General features: G+C 36.8%; 2 protein-coding genes across 9 annotated transcripts in view; one reads left to right on the top strand and one right to left on the bottom strand.

Moving 5' to 3' along the window:
• fnbp1a (formin binding protein 1a) overlaps positions 1-1,988 on the bottom strand; it is a 29,299-nt gene extending 27,311 nt beyond the window's left edge. For 4 of the 7 annotated variants that reach the window (XM_056259733.1, XM_056259734.1, XM_056259739.1 and 1 more), the window contains exon 1: positions 1,690-1,986. In XM_056259733.1, the coding sequence (XP_056115708.1) occupies positions 1,690-1,764 (75 nt within the window). In that variant the 5' untranslated portion in view covers positions 1,765-1,986. Of the gene's footprint in view, positions 1-1,689 lie in introns of all 7 variants that reach the window. The other 3 variants (XM_056259732.1, XM_056259736.1, XM_056259735.1) reach the window with 1 other exon arrangement.
• Positions 1,989-3,019: 1,031 nt separating this feature from the next.
• ift81 (intraflagellar transport 81 homolog) lies at positions 3,020-22,111 on the top strand. 2 transcript variants are annotated; one of them, XM_056259730.1, is made up of 18 exons: positions 3,020-3,225; positions 3,490-3,593; positions 4,262-4,442; positions 5,579-5,668; positions 5,751-5,816; positions 6,699-6,809; positions 6,957-7,041; positions 7,486-7,649; positions 8,207-8,302; positions 10,248-10,394; positions 13,990-14,139; positions 17,908-18,036; positions 18,208-18,297; positions 18,448-18,534; positions 19,436-19,507; positions 19,591-19,676; positions 20,876-20,921; positions 21,483-22,111. In XM_056259730.1, the coding sequence occupies exons 1-18, from the start codon at positions 3,082-3,084 to the stop codon at positions 21,663-21,665; spliced, it is 2,031 nt and encodes a 676-aa protein (XP_056115705.1). In that variant the 5' UTR covers positions 3,020-3,081; the 3' UTR covers positions 21,666-22,111. The 2 variants fall into 2 exon arrangements, with proteins under 2 accessions (XP_056115705.1, XP_056115706.1); XM_056259731.1 differs by lacking the exon at positions 3,490-3,593 and having other exon boundaries at positions 3,053-3,225.
• Positions 22,112-22,900: the final 789 nt, after the last annotated feature.

Below are 22,900 nucleotides of genomic sequence, written 5' to 3'. Positions count from 1 at the left end.
GTCATCCCATATAATTTCATGAGTTTGCAGTATTGTCTGACATTGGCAATGAGTCAGATCCATTATTCAGCAGTGCTAGCCCTCTAGCCGTGATGCTTATCACTATATATACACAGTACAAACTTCATCCATCACAGAGCATTTAACTTGTTTTGAAACCTATTAACCACTAGGTTATGGTTACAAGGTTACTGTTACAAAACATATTGATCTGAATCTCCTGTGAGTACCATAGCAGCTTTTAAAGCATTTGTCCGTTTAAATAGACAATTTTGAATAATGCTCAGTTTATTACTTATTAGCCACCCGACTGATATTTTTATCCACAGTAACATTTTCAACATCTTTTATTGTCTGTAACTGTGTTTTTATGAACGATGACTTAAACTTTGATCGAATATTTCAGTAACACTTTAGTTTAGGGTCCAATTCTCACCATAGTTGCTTATGATTTTGGCCATGTACCTTATTCTGCATGACCATATTCAACATCCCTTAATCCTGCCCAATATCTAAACTTAACAACTACCTTACTAACCATTAACAAGCCGTAATTAGGAGTTTATTGAGGCATAGGTAATAGTGAGAATTGGACCCTAATCTAAAGTGTGACCAATATTTTTATAGTTGTCTGACACAAATTAAAGCAGTTTTTAGAAATCAACAACTTATCCCTAAACTTAAATTATTGTCAAGTACAAGGAGCACTTTTGTCATACTATTGGATTAATGCATAATTTATTGTTGTAGCTTTTAATTAAATTAAACAAGAATCTGCTGATTCAGATTATGACATTTAACATCCATTAGCTTGGTTTTAGTCCTGTAAATCCTTTTAAAATATTACCCTTGTAATATTTTATGAAGATTTACAGCTTCTACTGTCACCTGAAGAGGGTGGTGGCCACGCAAGATGATTTCACCCCATAACTTATTTCTAAATGGTTAAACTGATGATGTTACAACCCACCCAAATGCCCTGGTCTCTCCAACACATATTAGAACAACTTGAGATTAAGTGGGTCCTGGACTGAAATTCCGAACCTTTTTGGTTAGCACCCTGATTTTTAACCACTAGGCTATACAACCCTGAATATTTTATCCTGCATTATGGTGTTGTTACTAGGTAAAGGTCCCATGATGTTACAGCTAGCCTAGCAAGGACCAGAAATGATTAGAAAACGTTAAGATATTAAGACAATATAATACCATAATAGAAGCTGTAACATGTGGTGCAACAATACAACATTGTTACTTTGTTACAGACACATTGCAACATCAAAGCTGAGAAAAGACCTGCCTGGGAATAACCTGTGCACCTGCTCCAGCCTCATTCACTTGTGGTTAGGGACAGCATTAGCTCAGGATTATTGCCATCTAGGGTATTTAGTCAACGCTGATGACTAATAACTGCATTAAACGTGCTTCAGGGAGCATGCATTTGCTTGCATTCAAATATCTGGACGTGCATGCAAAAAATGCAGGGCTAAATTCGTGAAATTAAAGATTCCTGTAACAGTAGCTAGAATTTGCAGTCTGCAACACTGTAAAATGGGCGGTAAGGTGGGCTATTAATCAATCACTAATGGGCATATGCATGTTATTAATGAAGATCGTAAACATTTTGTGCGCTATATTGCTCAATATCTTGCAGATGCATTCGCCTCCATGCCTCACGGCGGTACTCACCCACAGCTCCGTCCCCCAACTGCAGCTCATGGTTTCAAGGCAGTTCCTCCGCGATAATCCTCTGTTTGAATGCATGCGTGATTTTCGCCCAGGAACAGCTTTCAGATATTAAAAATAATACTAACTGGTCTAATACCAGTGTATACCGTCAAGGATTTGTACCTCGATCGGCGAGACCGTCCGTTTTCACCTCCGCATTCTGTAAATTGCCGATGAAACTGGAAATGAAGATAATGCCTTGTGTACTCGTGCATTCACGCGCCTCAGAGAGAACTAGACGGCCACGCGCAGAGCGGCACGCAGCAGCGCCAGAATCCACCTCACAACACCAGTTAACGTTACTCACAGATAAACTGCTAACAAAGATGTGCGTTCTAAAATATGAGGATTCGTGCGACTAAGCATAAAAAGGAAAATGAAAGGGGAAAGGACATTTTGAAATCTTTTCTTTGAATAGCTTTTCTTTATTCTTTTGTCCTGTTCCAGGAGTGAACAATTGTTTTAATTATTTCGTTTTTACTAGTTAGTTCTACTTTACCTAGTGCCTATATAGTGTGCAATTTTGCTCTTGTAAAATAAAGAAAAATAGTCGAGTTTCAAGAACAAATTCAAGAAAATATTTTTTTAACAGTAGCCTACTTGGGTTAGTACTAGAACGGTACTAGATTAAAATAGTTTTAACAATAGTAACGTTAATTCATAAAAATATTTATAATAACAGACCGCTTGAAGTAATTTTATGGACCCTAAAAACCTTATATTATTATATTAAATATAAATATTATATTTCATATAATATTTAGTGTCATTCCAGATACCTGGTTATAAGTTAGGTCTTTGAAAACCAAGTTAATTTAGTAACCAGTTGCTATTTGGCGTCGAAATAAAATAACACGCACTAAATAAAATAATATCAAAATACTTAATTATCCAAAATGCCCAGACATTCACTGAGATTAATAGTAAGTTACATATCACCTTTTTCCTTACATATATTGTTCCTTAAATTTTATTATCCATTATTATGTTTTTTTTTTTTTCAAAACAAGTACTTTAAAAAAATGCAGAGACCCTTAAAAGTATTTAATGCGGACTTTTACTTTAAAAAATAAGCGGTCTCTTCAGATGACCAACTTCCTGTTAGCAACCAGGCCTTGTGTGACAACGGTTCCTAGGCAGGATTTGTAGGTGTTAGCGGTATACGCAGTTATACAGTTCATACAAGTATTTGTGATCATTTTTATTTAGCTAAAGTCAAATAATAAACGACATTCTGTGACAGCGCTGCAAGAACTATAATGCAATAAATTGTTCGACAAAAGTCATCTTTTCAACGCATCGCTAGCTAGTCAGGTTTTTTTTGTTGGGTTTAAAAGTCACCAACCCTTCAAGATGAGCGAACAACTCAAATTTATCGTTGAACAACTGAACAGGGAGCCTTTTAAGAAAAACTTAAATCTCATTACTTTTGATTCTCTGGAGCCTATGCAGTTACTGCAGACTTTAAATGATGTGCTGGCGGAAATTGATCCAAAGGTTAGTTAAAAAATATATTATTACTGGTGCACAATATATATATATATATATATATACATATATACATATATATACATATATATATACATAAAAAATATATAATATAATACATAGCAGTACATAACAGTATTCTTATGTATTCAGTATTCAGTATTCTACATTACATTTCTATTTCAGAGACTGGGGTGCTTTACATACCTGTCAGATTTATTTAGCTGTTTGTAACATTTTATCTTGTCTTGATCCATGTATATTTGGTTTCAGCAAGCCCTCGATATACGTGAGGAAATCCCCGAACAGACAGCCAAGAGAATGTTTACTCTTTTGGGGATGCTGAAATACAAACCGCCTGGAGGAATATCTGAAGTGTAAGACAGAAATAGTGAAAAACGAGTATGTAACAGTGCACAAAAATGTATAGGTAATTATTGTACATTGTATAACTTATACAGAACCAGTTACCCAGGGGGCAAAACGCCGTGTTTTTTTTTTAGGAAATCAGACATGGGCTGCTGTAACTGCTATTCAAATGTCCACCCAGGTTGTGATCCTCAGACATCATAGATTTCATTTTTATATGACAACCTTTTACAGCAGCCCATGTCTGCTAAACCCCCTTTGCCCCCTGGATAAGTCAAAAGTTTGGAAACATTACTATTTTTAATGTTTAATGCTCATCAAGGCTCCATTTATTTAATCAAAAATACAGAAAACACAGTAATATTGTAATTTAAAAGTAATGGTTTTCTATTTTAATATACTTTAAAATATAATTTATTTCTGTGATGTAAAGCTGAATTTTCAGCATTATTACTAGTCTTCTTCAGTTCTGAGAACATTCAGAAATAACGTTTTCATAACTTAATGGGAATGTTAGCAAAGCGTTCAAGGACATATTTCTGTTAGCTGGGTTAGATCAGGACAAATGGGCACCTAGTTGGTGCCAAGATTGTTTTCTGCTATTCAAATAGAAAGATTAAATTGATTTAAGTACTTCAAATATCCAATCAGCTTTGAAATGTGCATTCCTCAACAGAAGCAGTTTTCGCCAGGGTTTGGTGGCAGGCAGTAAGCCTGTGGTGCACCCCATCTTGCACTGGCTGTTACAGAGGATTCCAGAGCTGAAGAAGAGAGCGTATCTGGCCAGATTCCTCTTCAAACTAGAGGTTCCTGCTGAGTTTCTCCAAGATGATATCATTGCTGATACCTACCACCAGGTATGCCTACTCAACATATGGCTTGGCCTTAAAAAAGATTTGTTTTTTAGATTCTATTCTATTCTCTTCTGTTTTATTTCCATGATTTTACCCTGTTTGTGTATCTCCAATAGATTCTGTTTGTGTTTGTGCATGATTTTATATTAAAGTCGCATGAAACGGAAGTTGTGATAGCCTTTTCTTCTCTGTTGTGACTCTATTGATCTGAGTGAAACAGCTTTTTGAACAAAATGTTGTGCAGGACTTGATTTTGTCCATTGATTGGATGGTTGTGGTTTTCTATTGGTCGATCTCATGTGAGTGACAGGTTGTCGCGCCCTCACGCCAGTAAACGCTTCATCAAAGAAGAGAAGAGATGTTGCTGCAAGAGGGAGGGGAAGTTATTTTGATTAAAGATTATGAGGGCACAGATAAATGGGTTTCTGGTTTCAGGTCTTGAAAAGTCTTAATTTGCCCTTTTACAAATGAAGGCCTTAAAAGGGTCTTGAATCAGAGCAGAAAGTCTTAAATGCATTGCAAAAAATAAATATCTTCCTCAGTATTTTTGTCCTGTTTTCCAATACAGTTATATAAACATCTTTAAATCAAGATACATTTACTTGAGATGTAGATGTAAATGAAGTCTTCAAGAATTGAAGTGGGTTTATACTTAAAACAAGAACAAATATGTCAAATATCTTCCTGTTGAATTAAGTTGAATTTTCTGAGCCCATTGGCAGGATATTAGTTCTTGTTTAAACTCACTTCATTTTGAACAATTTAACAGAAAACAAGACTTTAGTTTATATTTTATTTCATTTTGCATCTCAAGTAAATGCATCTTGATTTAAGAATCTTTAGTGATTTGAACTGGAAACAAGGCAAAAGTACTGAGGAAGAACGTGGCTTTTTTTTTTTTTATTGTGATCAGAAGTGTTGCTAATATAACTCATTGTGGTTCTCCTTAGACATTTACATTTAAAAAATGTTGACTTCTTGTTTTTCCTTCAGTTTAGTTCTTAAAATTTCTTTACTTGGTAACCATGAATGAATACTGCAATATTCCATAAAAAAAATAAGAATTGTACATTTTGATTCTCATGGTGACTTTATTTTTTGTGCGTTTTCCAGTTGTTTTCATTCTATTGTTTTCACAGTATGAGGAGCTGGTGGAGGGATTCAAGAATATCCATAAAGAGTGTGAACAGCTGAAGAGCTCAGGTTTCTCCACCGCTGACATCCGGCGGGTAAGAAAGCCTACATTGCCAAAGTCCCATCTGGTCATGTAGTGTTTTGCATTATATATACAATAATAATGTGTCGCTGCAGGACATTGTTGCAATGGAGGATGAGAAGGACCAACTTATCAAAAGGGTGGAGCGTCTTAGAAAGAGGGTAAGGAGCTAAAATCCTATAAAATCTGTATGTGAAACTAAATAAAAGAATGGAATCGCACCTGCAAATACATTTACAGAGAACTATCAAAGTGAGCCGCTGATGTCACTGTTTGTGTATGATTGTTGCATTATGCCCCCTAGTGGCAGTTGCACAGAACTTTCAAGTTTGTCCTGAAGCAGCCTTTGCCTTTTGCTTATTCGCCATGGTAAAACGAAGGAATAGCGAATGTAAGCTTCTAATAGAAAAATAAAGTATAGGTTTTAGGGCTAATCAATGTGAATAATTATTTAAGAGTTTAATTATAAGAACATAGAATTTAAGAACAAAAAATTTATTATTTATAACCAGCCATTTTACTGAAATAGTGTTTAAAGAATAACATTTTAGAGGAAAAATATGAGTAAAATAGTCTCTGGTAATTCTCACTTTGTTTATCATTTTGAATACTTCACATCCGGTCTGGCAGTTGCATACGGTCTAGCCAAAAAAGTTCTGATATTTCAACACATCCGAAAATTCCACATACGCATATGATTGTAACTCCTCACAGCTCCCAAATTGAAAATTAATGACAGTCTGTCATTTGTCGGAGATGACAAGATGATAGTGAAAAGATGGCATAACAGGAAACCCCATATAATGCCTGTTAGCAGTTTGCACCCACAGAATTTGGACAAAAGCTATTTTTTTGTTTGCATAATTATTGATTAATAGGTTAGCTAATTTGGTATTGCTTTCAGTTGGTAATCAAAGTATGTAATAAAAAAATGTACTGTAATACAAAAACACATTTAAATCCATTTCATTCACATTTTTGCACAGAAAATGTAAAAAATCAGTGCTGATCCTGGTTTTTGTGATGTTCTTCTACTCCACTAGGTGGAAGCAGTGTCAAACCACCAGCGCATGCTGGAACTGGCCAGACAGTTGAGAGTGGAAAAAGAAAGAGAAGAGTCTCTTGCTCATCAGAAACAGGAGCAGAAAAACCAGGTAGAGACAGTCTGAATACTTGCACGGATACGTCAGTTTGTGTGTTTATGTCTGAATAAACACATTGGAGCTCCATGACCTGTTTTCGAGCAATCACTGTCTACTGGAGATTCTGATAGCATAGGCTGTGTTTTGTCTCTGGCGTAGCTCTTCCAGGCCGAGCAGAGACTGCAGAGATCTCATATCCAGCTCAAAGACTTGCAGCAGGCAGCCGCAGACGAAAAGCCAGAGAGTAAGTTGTTATACTTGAGGACACCTGTCCCAGGATAACTCAAGAGTGTTCTTGTTGTTAGAGCTAGTGCTGACAAAATGCAATGGTCATGGGTTCGATTCCCAGCGCACACACATACAAATTAAATATAAATAGGATTATTTTAAACAAAGCTGACTTTCTATTTATAAAGGATATACTATGTATAAATTATGGCGATTTGCCGACTTTTTTAACCTTTTGTCATTTGTACCTACTTGTAGTTTTGTGACCCTTTTTTAAATCGTTATTCCCAGTGTATTTGTTTTTTACTTTGTGACTATTTGGTCGCACATTGCAAGTTTCAGAACTCCACAACAGTTTCTTTGACATTCACTGAATCTTATTACACTCTCACTGCAACAGGCAAGCGTTGCGACACAGAGTGAGATCCCTTTAGAACATGCATGTCATCCTAAACCACAGGCCTCATGAAGAGACTTGAGGAGGACATCAAGTTCAACTCTTACATGGTGTCTGAGAAGCTGCCCAGAGAGTTGGAGAACATGAGAAAGGTGGTGCAGTACCTACAGAAGGTGGCATCTGAGCCTGCAATGGGACAAGCAGAGCTGAGGGAGCTGGAGGACAAGGTCAGCCTGTGCGCATGGATTTGAATATTAATGTTAAAGTTCAAACTTTAACAAACACTGCTCTGTACCGTTGAGTATCGTTATGTTCAGTTTAGTTTTTTTAAGGCATTTTTAAAAATGTTTTTGGAAGAACTCTCTTATGTTTAGTAAAATACAGTAAAAACAGTAACATTGTGAAATATAATTACAATTTAATATCATGTTCTATTTTAATATATTTAAAAATACATTTTATTGCTGTGATGGCAAATATGAAGTTACAGCTTCATTACTCCAGTCTTTAATGTCACATGATCCTTCAGAAATCAAACATTTCTTATTATTATCAACTGATATTATTATCAATATTTTCAGCATCTTTGATGAATAGAAAGTTCAAAATAACACTTATTTGCCATAGAAATATTTTGTAGTAAATGTCTCTAACTGCAATTTTTGATCATTTTATTGTGTCCTTGTTGAATAAAAGTATTTTTCTTTAAAAAAAGAAAACTCCTTGACTCCAAACCTTTGAATGGTGGTGTATGTAGTAATGAAATGAGTCTTTTGTTCATTAGATCAGAGAAATCAACACAGAGATCAACCATCTGATCGAAAAGAAGATGATGCGTAATGACCCAATGGATGATAAACTCTCTCTGTTCAGACAGCAGGTTAGATGTTTTCTCTCTTTTTCCCTTTTCTCCCCTATGTGACTTTGAAAGTTTAAACAGGTGTTGTTCTTCACAATTTACCTGATGAGTCACGTTTATTTTGTTTTGCAGACTATCTTTATTCATGCAGGGTTGAGTAATGTGTGATTTAGTGTTTGCTCCTTAAGCCTTTTAAGCCCAACGTGCCCAGAATGGAAACCCAGGATATAGGTGACCATGTGACCTCTGGCCCAGAGTCCTGCACGTATGCGGGTGAACTGCTAATATTTGATATAACGGTTGGAATAATATTTACGTGGTCATTTGCGGTGTGTGAATCAATAGGCATGGGTGGACTGCGGGTCCTATAGCCAAGACTATTTCGACTCAATTCGTTACCCACTGATAGGCAGCTGCTTTCAAACGGTCCCGTGCTTATTTGTGTTCACGCTGTGCAGTCTAGAGAACGTCAAAGGTTTCTAATTACAATGTGATTTGCAGCGTGAGGACAGCGTTCGCGCGCTGCAACTGAAGTGATTGACAGCTTCAGTCATTAAGGGAGGGGTCTTTGCTGGCATTCTGTTTATAATCTATTAGCAATTTGAATAAAAGGTTAATCTTTCATTCTGCTAAGAGTATCAACAGCCACGAATACACTGCAGAGTTTCAGGAGAGACAACCGCATTTAATTTCAGAGTGAATTTTCTAAAATAGTCCTGATATTGTTTGACAGTATAGGCTCATATTTGGCTATATACTTATAGAGAGCACATTTAAATATGCACATTTGTTAAAAATAGCCTGTATGGGCAGATTGTTCACATGATATAAGCAAAAGTTTTGTATTTTTTACACGACAGATGCACTTTCTCATCTTTTTTTTTTCTTTTAATTATTACCATGTTGGGCTGTGTGTTTATTTTTTCTTAAATGCATCAACTCAGAATGCTTAATGTTGGTTTGATTGCTTGTGTTACATTTTTGTCTACCTGATGTAGTAATTTAATGCAGGTACGGTTCAGAACTGGTCTGGTCGGGTACGGAATTAAATTAGTGCTGTTGTCAGATAACGGGTCGTGTGCACGGTTAAGTACTGCTGGTGCGGGGCAGGTGCAGGTTTACCCAACAGGACCCGTGCAGGACTCTGCTCTGGCCTTCATAACCGTAATGGAGAGATGATGCACTTTGTCCTGCGAGTCTTTGAACATGAAAGAATGTTTGATGTTCTCTGATTTGCTAATACAACAGTGTGCATTTGTTTCATATGTAATTGCCAGATGTCTATTATCATAGCCTATTACATGGCTCTCCAGAATACTTGATTCTGATTGGTCAGTCAAATACTTTTGTATGACAACTAGACTGTATAATTGACCTTTGTCCCACACAACTGATCTTCCTACACACAGTGGTTTCTGAAGGTCTATGGGGCCATTCCCACAGAATGAAACGCAGGGCAGTGGATAAAACGCAAGGCATAGAGACATGTTTTTTTAAAAGTTGAACTTTTTAATTTAAGCGCTGCATTTTTTTAGAACGGCATTACAAATGCGGTTGTGTCTATCTTGTGTCTATCAACAGTCTGTCTATCTTGGTTGTGTTTACATTAAAAACAATGTAAAAGCTGCAAAATGGAATGCAAAAAACACATTCTGTGTGAATGTCCCCTAATGCCACTAGTGGGAATTCTTCTAATTTGCACTGTTTTTGAATATTACATATTGTTTATCAGCATCAATATTGCAAATTTGCTTATTTTAATAATGACCTAGAAATATTGCATAATCTTTTTTTTTTTTTTTTTTTTTTGCAACTTTTATGAATATTTTTATATTATAAACTTTTAAAAAAATATTAGAACTTAATATATATTCAGGTTGAAATTTACATTAAAAAAAAATCTCATGTGGGAGACAATAACCAGCAAAAAGTTATAAAAAAATAATAAATGAATTTGTTCTTTTAGGCTGCTATTATAGTCCATAAGAAGGAAACCAAGGTGGAGGAGTTGCAGGAGGCCCGTGAGGAGCTGGCAGCTGTGGAAAGAGAACTGAACATGAAGAGCAGTCAGGCACAAGAACGGGGCGGAGCGGAGCTGATCCGTGGAGATGAGGTACCGAACACACACAGCACAAAGAAACACCGCTGCATATGCTTTAGGGTTTATCTGCTTCTATATAGAAATTATTTATTATATTAAAACTTCTGTTTTAACCAGGTTTTTGGCAGAGGAGCCACAGCCCTCTTATTTATTCTCTCTAGTCATGTAGCACTGATTTAAAGAGGACCTATTATGCATTTTTAAATTTTCAACTTAGTGTGTAATGTTGCTGTTTGAGCTTGAAATATATCTGTTACAAAGTGCACAATCACTCCAAAGAGAGTTATTCTCTATATCTGTAAGCACTCTTTCTGAACTCCCTAAAACGCCTTGATTGTAGTCTTGAGTTTTCTTCCGGGATTGTATACAACACAATATTCTTAATAATTCCTGCCTAAGGCATATGCAAAAAAAAAAAGGGGCGAGGCCTTATTGAGTTGCGTTAGTCGTGTGTTGAAACTCATGGTTATGGTAAGGGGTATGACATTTCCGAAACACCCTCAAAGTAGCTGACCATTCACAACACACTGGTCCAGCCGACCAATCAGACCACATTGTGCTTTTCAGAAGGAGGGGCTTCATAGAGACAAGAACTAATTAGAGCATTGATGACAGACTGGGAAGAGAGGTGCTGCAGCAATGAGAAAAAAAAAGAAGTGTTTTTTGAACATTCAAGCATGAAAACATATTCTAGTAGACCCCAAAAACAAAATCAAGATTTTGTAAAAGGGCAGTCGTGGCCCTAATGGTTAGAGAGTCAGACCGGTAACCCGAAGGTAATGGGTTCGATTCTCAATATACCGGCAGGAAATGACTGAGGTGCCCTTGAGTAAGGCACCTAACCCCCAATTGCTCCCTGGGTGCCACAGCAAAATGGCTGCCCACTGCTCTGTGTTTGTGTGTTCATTACTCACTCCTCCTAATGTGTGTGCACTAACTTGGATGGGTTAAATGCAGAGGACAAATTCCGAGTATGGGTTACCATACTTGGCCTTCACATAATATGGCCTCTTTAAAAAAAAATCTATTGCATAGATAACTAAGTTTTATAAAAAGCCATCTTGTCAACAGTGAATTACCCCTTTAAGCAGCACAGCTCCGATAGGGCAGGTGACAGTTACAGTTGGCCTGAACTTTCTCACACTGGCCTCAGAGCCAGAGCTGTAATAGTTTTTCCCAGGATATTTCCCATAGCAACTGTCAGTGATGAACAGGCCTGTGTCTGTTTCTGAGACCTGTGAACTATCCTGTCCTCACTTTATGCTGTCTGTCTGCATTTTTTTTAACAAGCAGACGTTCCATTCCCTGTCTGACCTTCGGCAGAGATGTTGGCAGGGTGAGCAGATAGAGCGGCACCCTGGCTAAAATAGCCACCATCCCTCCCCCAATTCTAGATTTCCTGCGATTTTATCAGCCTCCCCATGATAACGTTTACTTCTGTCCATGGTTCATCCAACTGTGAACAGTAGCAGCCAAGTGATGGATAGCTGAAACTGTAGAGGGAGTGTGTGTCTCTAGATGTGCAAGTCTGAGCTGCTGAAATAGACATAATCCAAGTATGGTCAACTTGTGGCATAAAATACAAGGAAAAAGAAGGGAAGAGAATGGTTTTTGGACCAGTGGGAGACCCAAATTATCCAGATAGATGGATCTAATATATATGCAATTTATGTTGAATTTACAGAATGCTTTTAAAAAGACGCAACAGAACGTGACATCATATCACAGACCTTGCAGTGTCCAAAGAAATTTTGCATGCTCAAAGTCTAGTGTGACCACAGCCTAAAACCCTAAAATGACCCTTAAAATAAAAAAAATAAAAAACTTAACAGCTCAAATAATACACAAGTTTAAACAGAATAATTAATATAAGTCCTTTTATGAAATTATAGTAAGCTTCACATTTCTTATTTTAAATCCTATGTACTTCCATTGTAAAGGCATGGGTATACTTCATTTTCCGCGTTCCGCTCCCTCTCACGCACAGTTGAGCGCACAAGCCTTTCAAAGTATACTCCTTTTGCCGTGAGCGCGGAAAGACACGTTCGGCACGTGCACAATATCTAGTGGACATTGTTTTCAAGCGCTCAAGTCACTCACACACGCGCTGTTGATGAAAATTACGGCCGGCCGAAGTATACTTTGGGCTTAAGTGTCTCAAAGTGAAATTATTTTTTGTGGTAATCAGCATAACAAATGCTGTCATTTGAGCTTGTATTTTAACTAAACTTGTATTGAACCTGCAATAATGCATTTAAATGTTCACGTGTTACTGCTTTGATTGTTTGTGATGATGGAACTTGAGCACCGCATTATTCCTGCTCCCCTCCCAAATTGCTCCAACCTTGTCTGCCCTTGTAGTCTCAAAATACACAAAGCATAAACTCTCACACACAATCTCCGCATGCCCCAAGTGACATACGGCACATTGTGTGATTTCTGAGTTTGCTCTCTGGTGCCTCTCAACATTTATAGCCATTGGCAGTACTGACAGAAGAATAGCCTGAGCGAGTGAGCTGCCAGATGAAGATGTTTTTTATCCCCTCTGGCTGCACGCCTGCGGGCTCAGGTTTTTTTTTGTTGCGATCCACTGAGATGTCCCAGTGCCACCCTGGTTTGCCCCTTCTTCACACCCCCTCATTCCTCAGAGCTGTTTTCTCTTAGAGATTCTCACCTTACCAGAGACTGAGCCAAGGCCACAATGTTCCCCAGACTTTGTCTCATTGCATCCCTCAGCCCGTACATGCACATGCACCTCGGGTGGCGTGTGTGTGAATACCATTTTCCCATGTGAGATGACAGCTTTGCTCTGTTTGCAGTCATTAGTGAGACACAGTCACTCAACCAGGGCTCATTGTTTGTGATCTCTGTTGATCCTGTCTGAAATATCCAATGTCACATTTTCTCTTTGCACAGCAGATTCTTTTGACCCTGTTGTATGAAATTGGATTTCCCTTTTTTACTTATTGACTGTCCATGTTATTGTATACGTACAAGTAGGCTATTCACTGTCCAAAATGTATAATTCATAAGCTTTTACTGTTTTTTTATTTTGATTTTTTTATTAGTTGACACGAAGGCCTGAAATATACCTATTTTTGGGACTATCTGCTGTGTGACATGCTATACTTCATGTAAAACTAGTTCAAACTGCATTTGGCTTAGTTTAAAAAAAATAAAATAATTAGGAATGCAGATTCAATGACCTAAAATTAAACTATGATTCATTGAGAAACTACATGAGTGCTTATGTTTTTAAAAACTCATTTGTCACACCACAGGACCATTTAGTGATGGAAAAAGTGAAATTAAAAATTGGGGAAAACTTCCATGAAATGGTTATTCCTTTTACATTCATAAATTTCTTTACTTCACATCTTGATAAAGATAACATTTATTTGAGTATTTTTTCCTGGATATTTTCTGTCTATTTACCGGCCTTTTAAATTAAAAAAAAAAAAAATTCTTAGTATTTTTTCTCATTGCCCCTTTTCCTTATTGTCTTTTATTTTTATTATAGTCTTTTTTACTGTTGTTTTTCTTTGCTTTTTTATTGCCCTTTTTCCATGTCTTGATTAAGGTTTTGATTTTTCTGCCTGTGTTTCAGTTTAAGCGATATGTGGCCAAGATGCGTGGCAAGAGCAGCACGTATAAGAAAAAACGTCAGGAGATTGCTGAGCTGAAGGCAGAGTACGGTGTTCTACAGAGGACTGAAGAGATCCTGAGAGAACGACACACAGCTGGACAACAGCAGCTGGTAAGCGCACATTATCCATCATTCTATTGCTCTCTCTCCTTAAGGCCTATAAATGCTCATACTTTGTTCAAACTTTTTTGAACACAGACAAAAAAGCAAGCCAGGCCAACCTTGCTTTTCTTATTACAAATTACTGTCATTTGTATTTATTTGAATTTCAATTTATTTTAAATCCACTTCCTTCGAATTCGAATCTGCATCTTCTTTGGTACATTAATTCAAATTAAATTCAAATTCAGGGAAATGAGATTTCTCTAAATGTTGATAAACCCTGCTTAACGGCCACCGTTGTTCTGCTTACATCAATAATGTTCTAGCTTGTGTCTATCAGCGTATCATTTCAGCATTTTATACGCACTGGTACATAATATACCTTCCCTGTACCCATCCCTGTCTATACAAATTGCATTAATACTGGAGTTACAGCACCTTCCTGGAAATGACTTCACACCTCTGAATCCTCCCTGCCTCTGACTTGCTGATCGCCCATTTGACGCAGAAAGGCTGAGCTTGGGCTATTTGTGATCAAGGCATTTGCTCCCTGTCTGCGTCCTATGCTGTTATTTTTTGAGTAGGGGAATTTTCCCCCTCAGTTTTGCAGTTGGTTCCATGAGCCTGGGCCACAACCACCTCCCCTTAACCCTGTTCTGTACACACCCAGTTCAGGAATTTACGGGAATGATAATCGCATTCTACAACCCAATTAACTCCCCAAAAAATGCAGGAAGTGAAAACTGCAAAATTCTACACAGTGTACAGAACTGAACTGAACAACTAGTTGTTAATGACGTATTCTAAAATGCCTCAGAAATGTTTCTCTCTTCTTTATGTGGTGTGCTGGAAATTACAGGGAAAGCTGTATGAGGCGCAACTCATTCGTGTTGCCAGAAAAACGGAGAACAAGAACAAGCCCACAATAAACCGAAATAAATCCAAAAGCTTTATGCTGAAAATAATATCAAAATGCTATGAGCCAAGTTTAAACAATAAGGTATGGTGGCTGAGAGAGCCCTATGCGCTACAACTGAAGAAAACACATGCAAATAGAAAACCCCCCAGCAAATTAAGAAAGCATCTTCATCAGTTGGATAACACATGTGCTGCAAATAATCACAACGCAACCAAATACAGAAACACACTACAAATACTCACAACGCAACCAAATACAGAAACACACTACAAATACCGGTACTCACAATGCAACCAAATACAGAAACACTACAAATACTCACAATGCAACCAAATACAGAAACACTCTACAAATACTCACAATGCAACCAAATACAGAAACACACTACAAATACTCACAACGCAACCAAATACAGAAACACACTACAAATACTCACAACGCAACCAAATACAGAAACACACTACAAATACTCACAACGCAACCAAATACAGAAACGCACTACAAAAACTCACAACGCAACCAAATACAGAAACACACTACAAATACTCACAACGCAACCAAATACAGAAACACACTACAAATACTCACAACGCAACCAAATACAGAAACACACTACAAATACTCACAACGCAACCAAATACAGAAACACACTACAAAAACTCACAACGCAACCAAATACAGAAACGCACTACAAACACTCACAATGCAACTAAATACAGAAACACACTAAAAATACTCACAACGCAACCAAATATAGAAACACACTACAAATACTCACAACGCAACTAAATACAGAAATGCGCTGCAACGTTTCACAGTTAATTGTGTATTTTGTCAGATCCTTCAGGCTAATAATATCCAAAAGGCTAAGGAATCTTACGATCAGGATGTTAAAATAAACAAAACAAAAAAAACATGTTTCAGGTCATCGACAACCAGGTTCGTCACTTGTTGGGGTCCACTTGAAGTGTCTATATTTGGTTGTGTTGTGAATATTTGCAGAGCGTTTCTGTATTTGGTTGCGTTGTGACTTATTTGTAGTGTGTTTCTGTATGTTTTTGAGACGTGAGTATTTGCAGTGTGTTTCAATATTTGGTTGCGTTGTGAGTATTTAAAGCGCGTTTCTGTATTTGGTTGCGTTAACTGTGTTGCTTTGCATAGCAACCAGCCAAAATACCCTTGCAACGACCTGGCAACCACCCAGTTAGAATCTCCTAACAGCTGCATAGCAATACGATAGCATAGCAGCCACAGCCACCTAGCATCCACAACCATCCATCCAGAAACCTTAGCGACACCCTTGCAACCAGAACATCCTAGCAATACCCTAGTGAGCACCTAGCAACCACTTGACAGACAGATATTACGAAGAGGTAGTGCGTAAAATGCCTTTTCACTGGCGCCGTTTTGAATTTTAATATTTTGATACTGAAACTTCATACATTTATTGGTTACCACATTGATTTTTCACAGTAACAAGAGATCTGTTTATGTCTGTTGTCCATATGTTATATAATATGGACATTTTACAAAATATAAATTGTTGAATTGGTGCATTTTGTTAAATAGTGACAAACTATTTACAGAAACAAACCGAAACTGTGATCACAGCACTGCAACTAATATTTTTTTTTTTTACCACTACACCCGTAATATTTGCATATTTAAATTTCCCTGACTAGTCTAACATGTTTAGCAGATGAAGGCAAGTTGAGTTGAGTCAGACTGAAGTGTCAAAATGTGATTAGTCATGTAATCTTCCCAGGTAGTGCTCAGCACATTTCTGTCCTATTATAAATCCCATGGCCGTTAGTTTCAGCTTGACCTGTGAAGTTCCCTCTGTACCCACAGAATAAAGTGCTTTGCACTGCGATTTGTGGCTTTGAGTCCTGACTGTCTGTACAGACACAACCCGTCAGAAAGTGCTTAACCATGACACTGGCCGTGCACAAACACACCAGCCTTCGAAATCTGCATTACATCCAACTTTTGTTATCACAAAGAAAGAAAGAGATGTATGAATAACATGAAACGGCATTGACAGTTATTTCAGATTTCATAATATCAGAGCTTCTGATATAATATCTTCACTCTGCACTCTTCACTCTTCACTCTGCATAATATCTTTACTCTGCACTCTTTAAACCAATGATATCATAGGTAGCCAATAGCGATTTTTATTTTAGCTATTTCACTTTATTAAAAAACTGAAAACAGAGAGCGGCTATATAGTATTCAACCGATTTATGAATATGTCCAGGAAATTACCATTCCACTTCACATTGTCCAATGAAATTTGAGCTTGTTGTGCTACATCACGATTGGTTTGTGTATTATAAAAATTGTAAATCAAATGTAAAAATCAAATGAGGCCAGGGCACTCGAGATTTTAGAAAAAGTAAAAAGCCTTTATTTATTCATGGCTGTAACATTTTTAAAAACATTCATATTATCTGCATATAAAAGAGTGAATAGTGGCTAAAGCAAGCTTGCAGTGTCAGAATGCCAGTCTGTCAAGTCTGACGCAAGATACAAAGCTACAGATTTGATACAGAGGTTAAGGACTGTCTGTGCCCCCCCCCCCCCGCCCGCCCATTTATTATGTAAGTAAATAGGGCCAATTTTGAATTAGTTATAAGTTTGTTGCTACAAAGGTTGGCTAACATGGTTCAGATCTTGCTTGATTTGTGGGCTGAAATTATGCAGCTCGTAGCTAAAATGTTATGAAGTACCACTGATTGGTTACTATGCAAATAGTATACTCAAACTGAGAAACATTTCAGTAAGTAATCTAATCAAACTGACAAGGTGAATAAACATTTGTTCTATTTCTGCTTTGTTTGTGTTGTCGTGTTCAGCAATCACTGGAGGCTCAGCGGGGGATCTCAGGCTACAGTGATACTCAGGAGGAGCTGGAGAGAGTCTCCGCTATCAAGAGCGAGCTGGACGAGATGAAGGGGCGAACGCTGGACGACATGTCTGAAATGGTGAGCTGGGCCAAGTACATGAATACAAACCGCCCCCATTCTGAATTCACTAAATACCATATAATAACAAAACATTAAAACTATGTTTCTTTAACTGACTTTTTCATGTGAATGCATTTGGTAGTTTCTCTCTCGGATCATCATCTCTCATGAAGATTTGTGTTTATTTAGGTAAAAAAGCTGAATTCAGTGATTGCAGAGAAGAAGTCTGCTCTATCTCCACTGATAAAGGATCTGAGAGCTCTGAGACAGGAACATGCGGTGAGTGCTTAGCGTCAAGCAAGATACTGGAGAAAAAAAAAAAATTTGTTTCTCTCCCCCATACTGAGAATCATTATCAACTACAAAGAGCCAATCAGCATATCAACTCTGTCAGAATTATATTCTCTTTTGTTTTGCTTGTTAAAACAGGAGCTCGCTCCAGATTTTGAGCAAAAAAAGGGTCAGTATGACACCTGTGCTGCAGGACTGGAGAGCAACAGATCCAAACTGGAACAGGTACTCTATTATGGGGCTCAAGCAGGGTTGTGTAACATTCACACTGAATTGAGAGTATATTTTAAATGAAACTCCTAAGACTGAATTGAGAATTATAATTGTAATTTGAATTCAAGAAAGTAGAATTAAAATGCAAAGAAAATTAAATAAATAAATAAATTCTCTGTTTAATTCTGCATTTAACTTTTGATTATGAATAACCTATAAACATTTTATTATATACACAAGATCTGAGAAATTTCCAGAAACATTAGATTATTTTAATAATTTAATATATATATATTTGATGGTGATAGTAATAATTAAATATACATTTATTTATAATAATTATATATACCGGTAGTGTATTTTAGATTGATATATATACATTATCTAAAAAATTTTACTTATTTTTATTAAATGCAGTGAAATTATATATATTTAATTATATATAACTAATAACTTTCATTTAATAGGCCATGGTGGAAAATGCTGTTTTTCAGTAAATATTCAAAATGGAGCCAAACAGTATGATGGATACAATTATATTTAATGAATAAACTATATTATTTCAAAATACATATAAATGTAATTATTGCTATATCATAAATAATGTAATGTATACACCATCGTTATGATAAAACATTTTTGGGTAATTCATACTGAAAATATAAATGTATAGTTTTTCATGTCTTTGTATTTGGATAGCTAAACAACAAAGCAGGTTTATTCCTCTCAGTCCAATTCAGATTCAGGTTCAGCATCCTGTGTGGCCAATGCGGTTCAAATTCCCAAAATAGCTATTATTAAATTCTTGCCTAACCTTGGTCTCATCTTGTCTGTTTATTAGCAACTTATGAAATGACATTTTGGAATATACTTAGATGAGCAGACAGTGATTTAATGTCCGGATGTTATACAGGAAGTGAGGACACTCAGGGAAGAGACTGCACAGGAAGAAAGCCGATATCATCACATTAACTGCATGAGAGAGGTAAAACCCATTTTCCTCTTAGACATTAGAGATTTCCAATCCTGTTGTTTTCTCTCACTGTTCCCTTGGCCTCTCCTTCACAGATTATTGAGAGTCAAATGCAGAGAGCTGCAGAGCAGAGTAAGATCAATCAGTCAATGGACTTACAGGTGCGGAGGACGGCTCTCAGGTAAGAAACTGAAGATATATCTGCTATAGAGAAACCTCAAAGCTCCAGTGAAAAGACAGACATGCACAAACACATGAATTCGTACTTCATAACTGATAAACAAATGATCCCTGAGAGACTCTTTTGAGCTCGCAGCTCTCAGCATGCCTGCCTGCCTACTGCTCAGAATGGTCGTTTTGTTATTTTTTTCACGTCTTTTGTTTCAGCTATGCTTCAAGTATCTATTCACCCATTTTTGATCCATACAGCCTACACATTTGAAAAGTTTAGCACAATTTCTGTTAAATGTGGAAGTGGGCGGTAGCCTTGTGGTTAAGGATTTCAGCTGTTAACACAAAGGTTGCTGGTTCAATCCTAAGCAGGAGTGACTCAGGAATTGGAGAATTGCTGTAATCATAAATCATAAGTTCTTTTGCTTATTGTTAGATAAGATTAACGCAATGAAAGTGTATTTGGATACCTGCTCAATAGAAAGTAACTAAATGTGACATTTAAAAGGATTGTTCACCTAAAAATTAAAAAAACATTGTCATAATTTCTTTACCCCATGTCGTTTCAAACCTGTATGATTTTCTTTTTTGTGTAGAACAATAATAATAAATTGTGTAGAATTTATTTGAGAGCAGGATCAGTCCAGCTCCAAAACATAAAAAGACCCCCAAAAAAGTATTGTAAAAGTGGTCAAAATGACTTAAAAAAATGAAAAAATATTTATTTTTATAAATTATTTATATAATATTTATTTTACTGTATTTTACAGAAAATAAGTAGGACCTGACAATAAATCGCATTATTGAGAGAAAAACAAAAAACAGTAAATAAACCGAAACATTTACAAACATTATACTCTACAACAAATCCTTTCAATTGAATTCATAGCAGAACAGGAATGAAAACATATGTATAAAACAAACATAAATTCTAGTGGCATTTATTATAAACAACATTTATTGTAAAAGCCTTAACTAATTTAGTTAAAGCAAAACTGAAACTCCTGGCGTGTGGGAAATGCACTATACAAATAAACTTCACATACTTCTCTCATTCGGCACACATCCAAATGTGTCTGCAAATGTATTCTGGAAAATACAGCAAGTATATTTGGAACACTATAAGAGTGAGAACATGAAGACAGAATTTGTTAACTGAACTAAAACAACTATTCCTTTAAGAAATCATTGTCTATCCTTCCCTTGCAGAGAGAAGTACATTTCGAACACAGCTGAGCAGGAGTCGTTGGGCAAGGTGAGGAAGACCGTCTTTGACCATCTGTCAAACCTCTCTGACTCATAACTAGGTTCCACCAGGTCGTTCACTTGTCTTTATCTCATCTGTCGGGCTCAACTTGGTGTTAGTTAAGAGTGGGGGGCCTGGCCTCTGACATATTTCGGCTAAACCGCGTGGAGCATGCGATCAGTGTCACGCCACATCATGCCAGTGTTAGAACAAAGCTTGTTTAATCATTGCCCTGATGTCCAACCAGTGGACCACCCTCTCAGCACGGTGGAAGGAGAGACGACGGTATGCCAAGCGTCCTGCCCTTTAACTGTTTACTGCTGCCTACTTCACAAGCTTTCTGAATCCATGAATTACACCAGATTTGACTGCCGGCACATGGGTACAATAAATTGAATGGCTCAGCAAGAATTTGAAATTCGGATAAGGTGTCGTGGGGTCAGGTTTTTTGCACCAATCGTGCTTTGAACATATGTAAATGATTGTTTTTATCTCCAATTAGCATCAGAACATGCAGCACTAGACATGTTTTTCAAAGCCGATGAACATTGTGTCTCTGTGGACTCTCAGGTTCTACGTCAGCAGGTGAAGCAGGTGCGAGAGAACCAGGAGCCCAATATGAGACAGATGAAGATGTGGAAGGACCTGGAGACGCTGTTGGAGTGCAAGAAGCAGTGCTACCTCAAGGCTCAGAGCCAGGCGCCTATTGGACACGTCATCCAGGATGTTGGCAAGGATATGCTAGTTCTGTGATACCATTTCCCATGTAAACGTTGTCTTTCTGGTCATTAATTTATGATTAATAATAATAACAATATATATACAATTGTTTGTATACTATGTATGATAAAACTGTATATTAATACGCATATGTGCATTCTAAAGTGAAAGAAATCTGAGAGTTGTCTGAATAAGAGTGTTCAAAGCTGACACACTAACTTCCAACAAGTCCCTAGTCTCGGTTTTGACACGTCTTTAAGAACAGAGCTCCAGTCTATGTGTCCGAAGATAACGCCTTACAAAGTGCTACACTTTGGATGCGCTTGTGCTCCAAGTTATTTTGGGAAACAACAGCCATGACCTTGGCCAGAAGAGCTGTCCAATTTAGGAATTCAGTTAGATCTCCGAATGTTGCTCTGTCATGGTAGTGCTAAAGTAGTAAACACTCATTTGTCCCATCATCATACATTTAGTAAAAATCTATTGTTTGTTTACCCCTGTATGGAAAAGTGAGAAGACTGTTCACGTTTAGTTTTATAAAGATAGACTAGTTCACGTCTATCTTTGTTTGAAAATTTGAAATAAAAAATGTATCTAAACATATTGTATAATAAAGTCATAGAACTTATTGCAAATTAACAATTTATACAGTTATGGAGTTGTTGAATTTATATTTTCTAACATTCTAATTTAGAATCTTCAGCCGTTCAGAATCAGATCCTGTATTCAGAGTGACGCTGCAGGTGCCATTCTGCAGGTTCTCTTTAGAACCTCTAGTAAAACTTTCTTTCTCTCTTTCTTTTTCTGTCTGGTGCATTCATCCATCTAGAATGTCATTGTTTGGACAATTATTATTATCCCCAAAGAACCCATAACCATAAGTATATATAAACTGATAATTTCTATAGAAATATACGTATATACAGATATATTTCTATACTGATATAGAGCTCCAGGGTGGTAATTCATCCATTTATTCTTATATTAATAAAATAATAATATGCATAGGTCACCCTAAATAGGTGTAAGCATTGCATCCTCACGTACTGTTGCATATCTGTGTGTCTGCACAGTATAATGAACATCTGGCAGCTTGAAATGATTTAATACTGAGTCAGTCTCGTTCAAAAAGCCCACATTATAATCACAGTTTGATTCTATTTTACCAACAATTAGAGTAAAATAGAAAAGTATTATTAGTTTTACATTCCAAATGGGTATATGAGGTGATTAAAAGAAAATATATATATATTTTAAATCTTCTTAAA

Source organism: Rhinichthys klamathensis, unplaced genomic scaffold (genome assembly GCF_029890125.1).
Source record: "Rhinichthys klamathensis goyatoka isolate OS25496 unplaced genomic scaffold, OSU_Roscu_1.1 h1tg000169l_1, whole genome shotgun sequence".
Lineage (NCBI taxonomy): Eukaryota > Metazoa > Chordata > Actinopteri > Cypriniformes > Leuciscidae > Rhinichthys > Rhinichthys klamathensis.
Note: the sequence above shows the minus strand (reverse complement) of the source record. Positions and strands in the feature narration are given on the sequence as shown.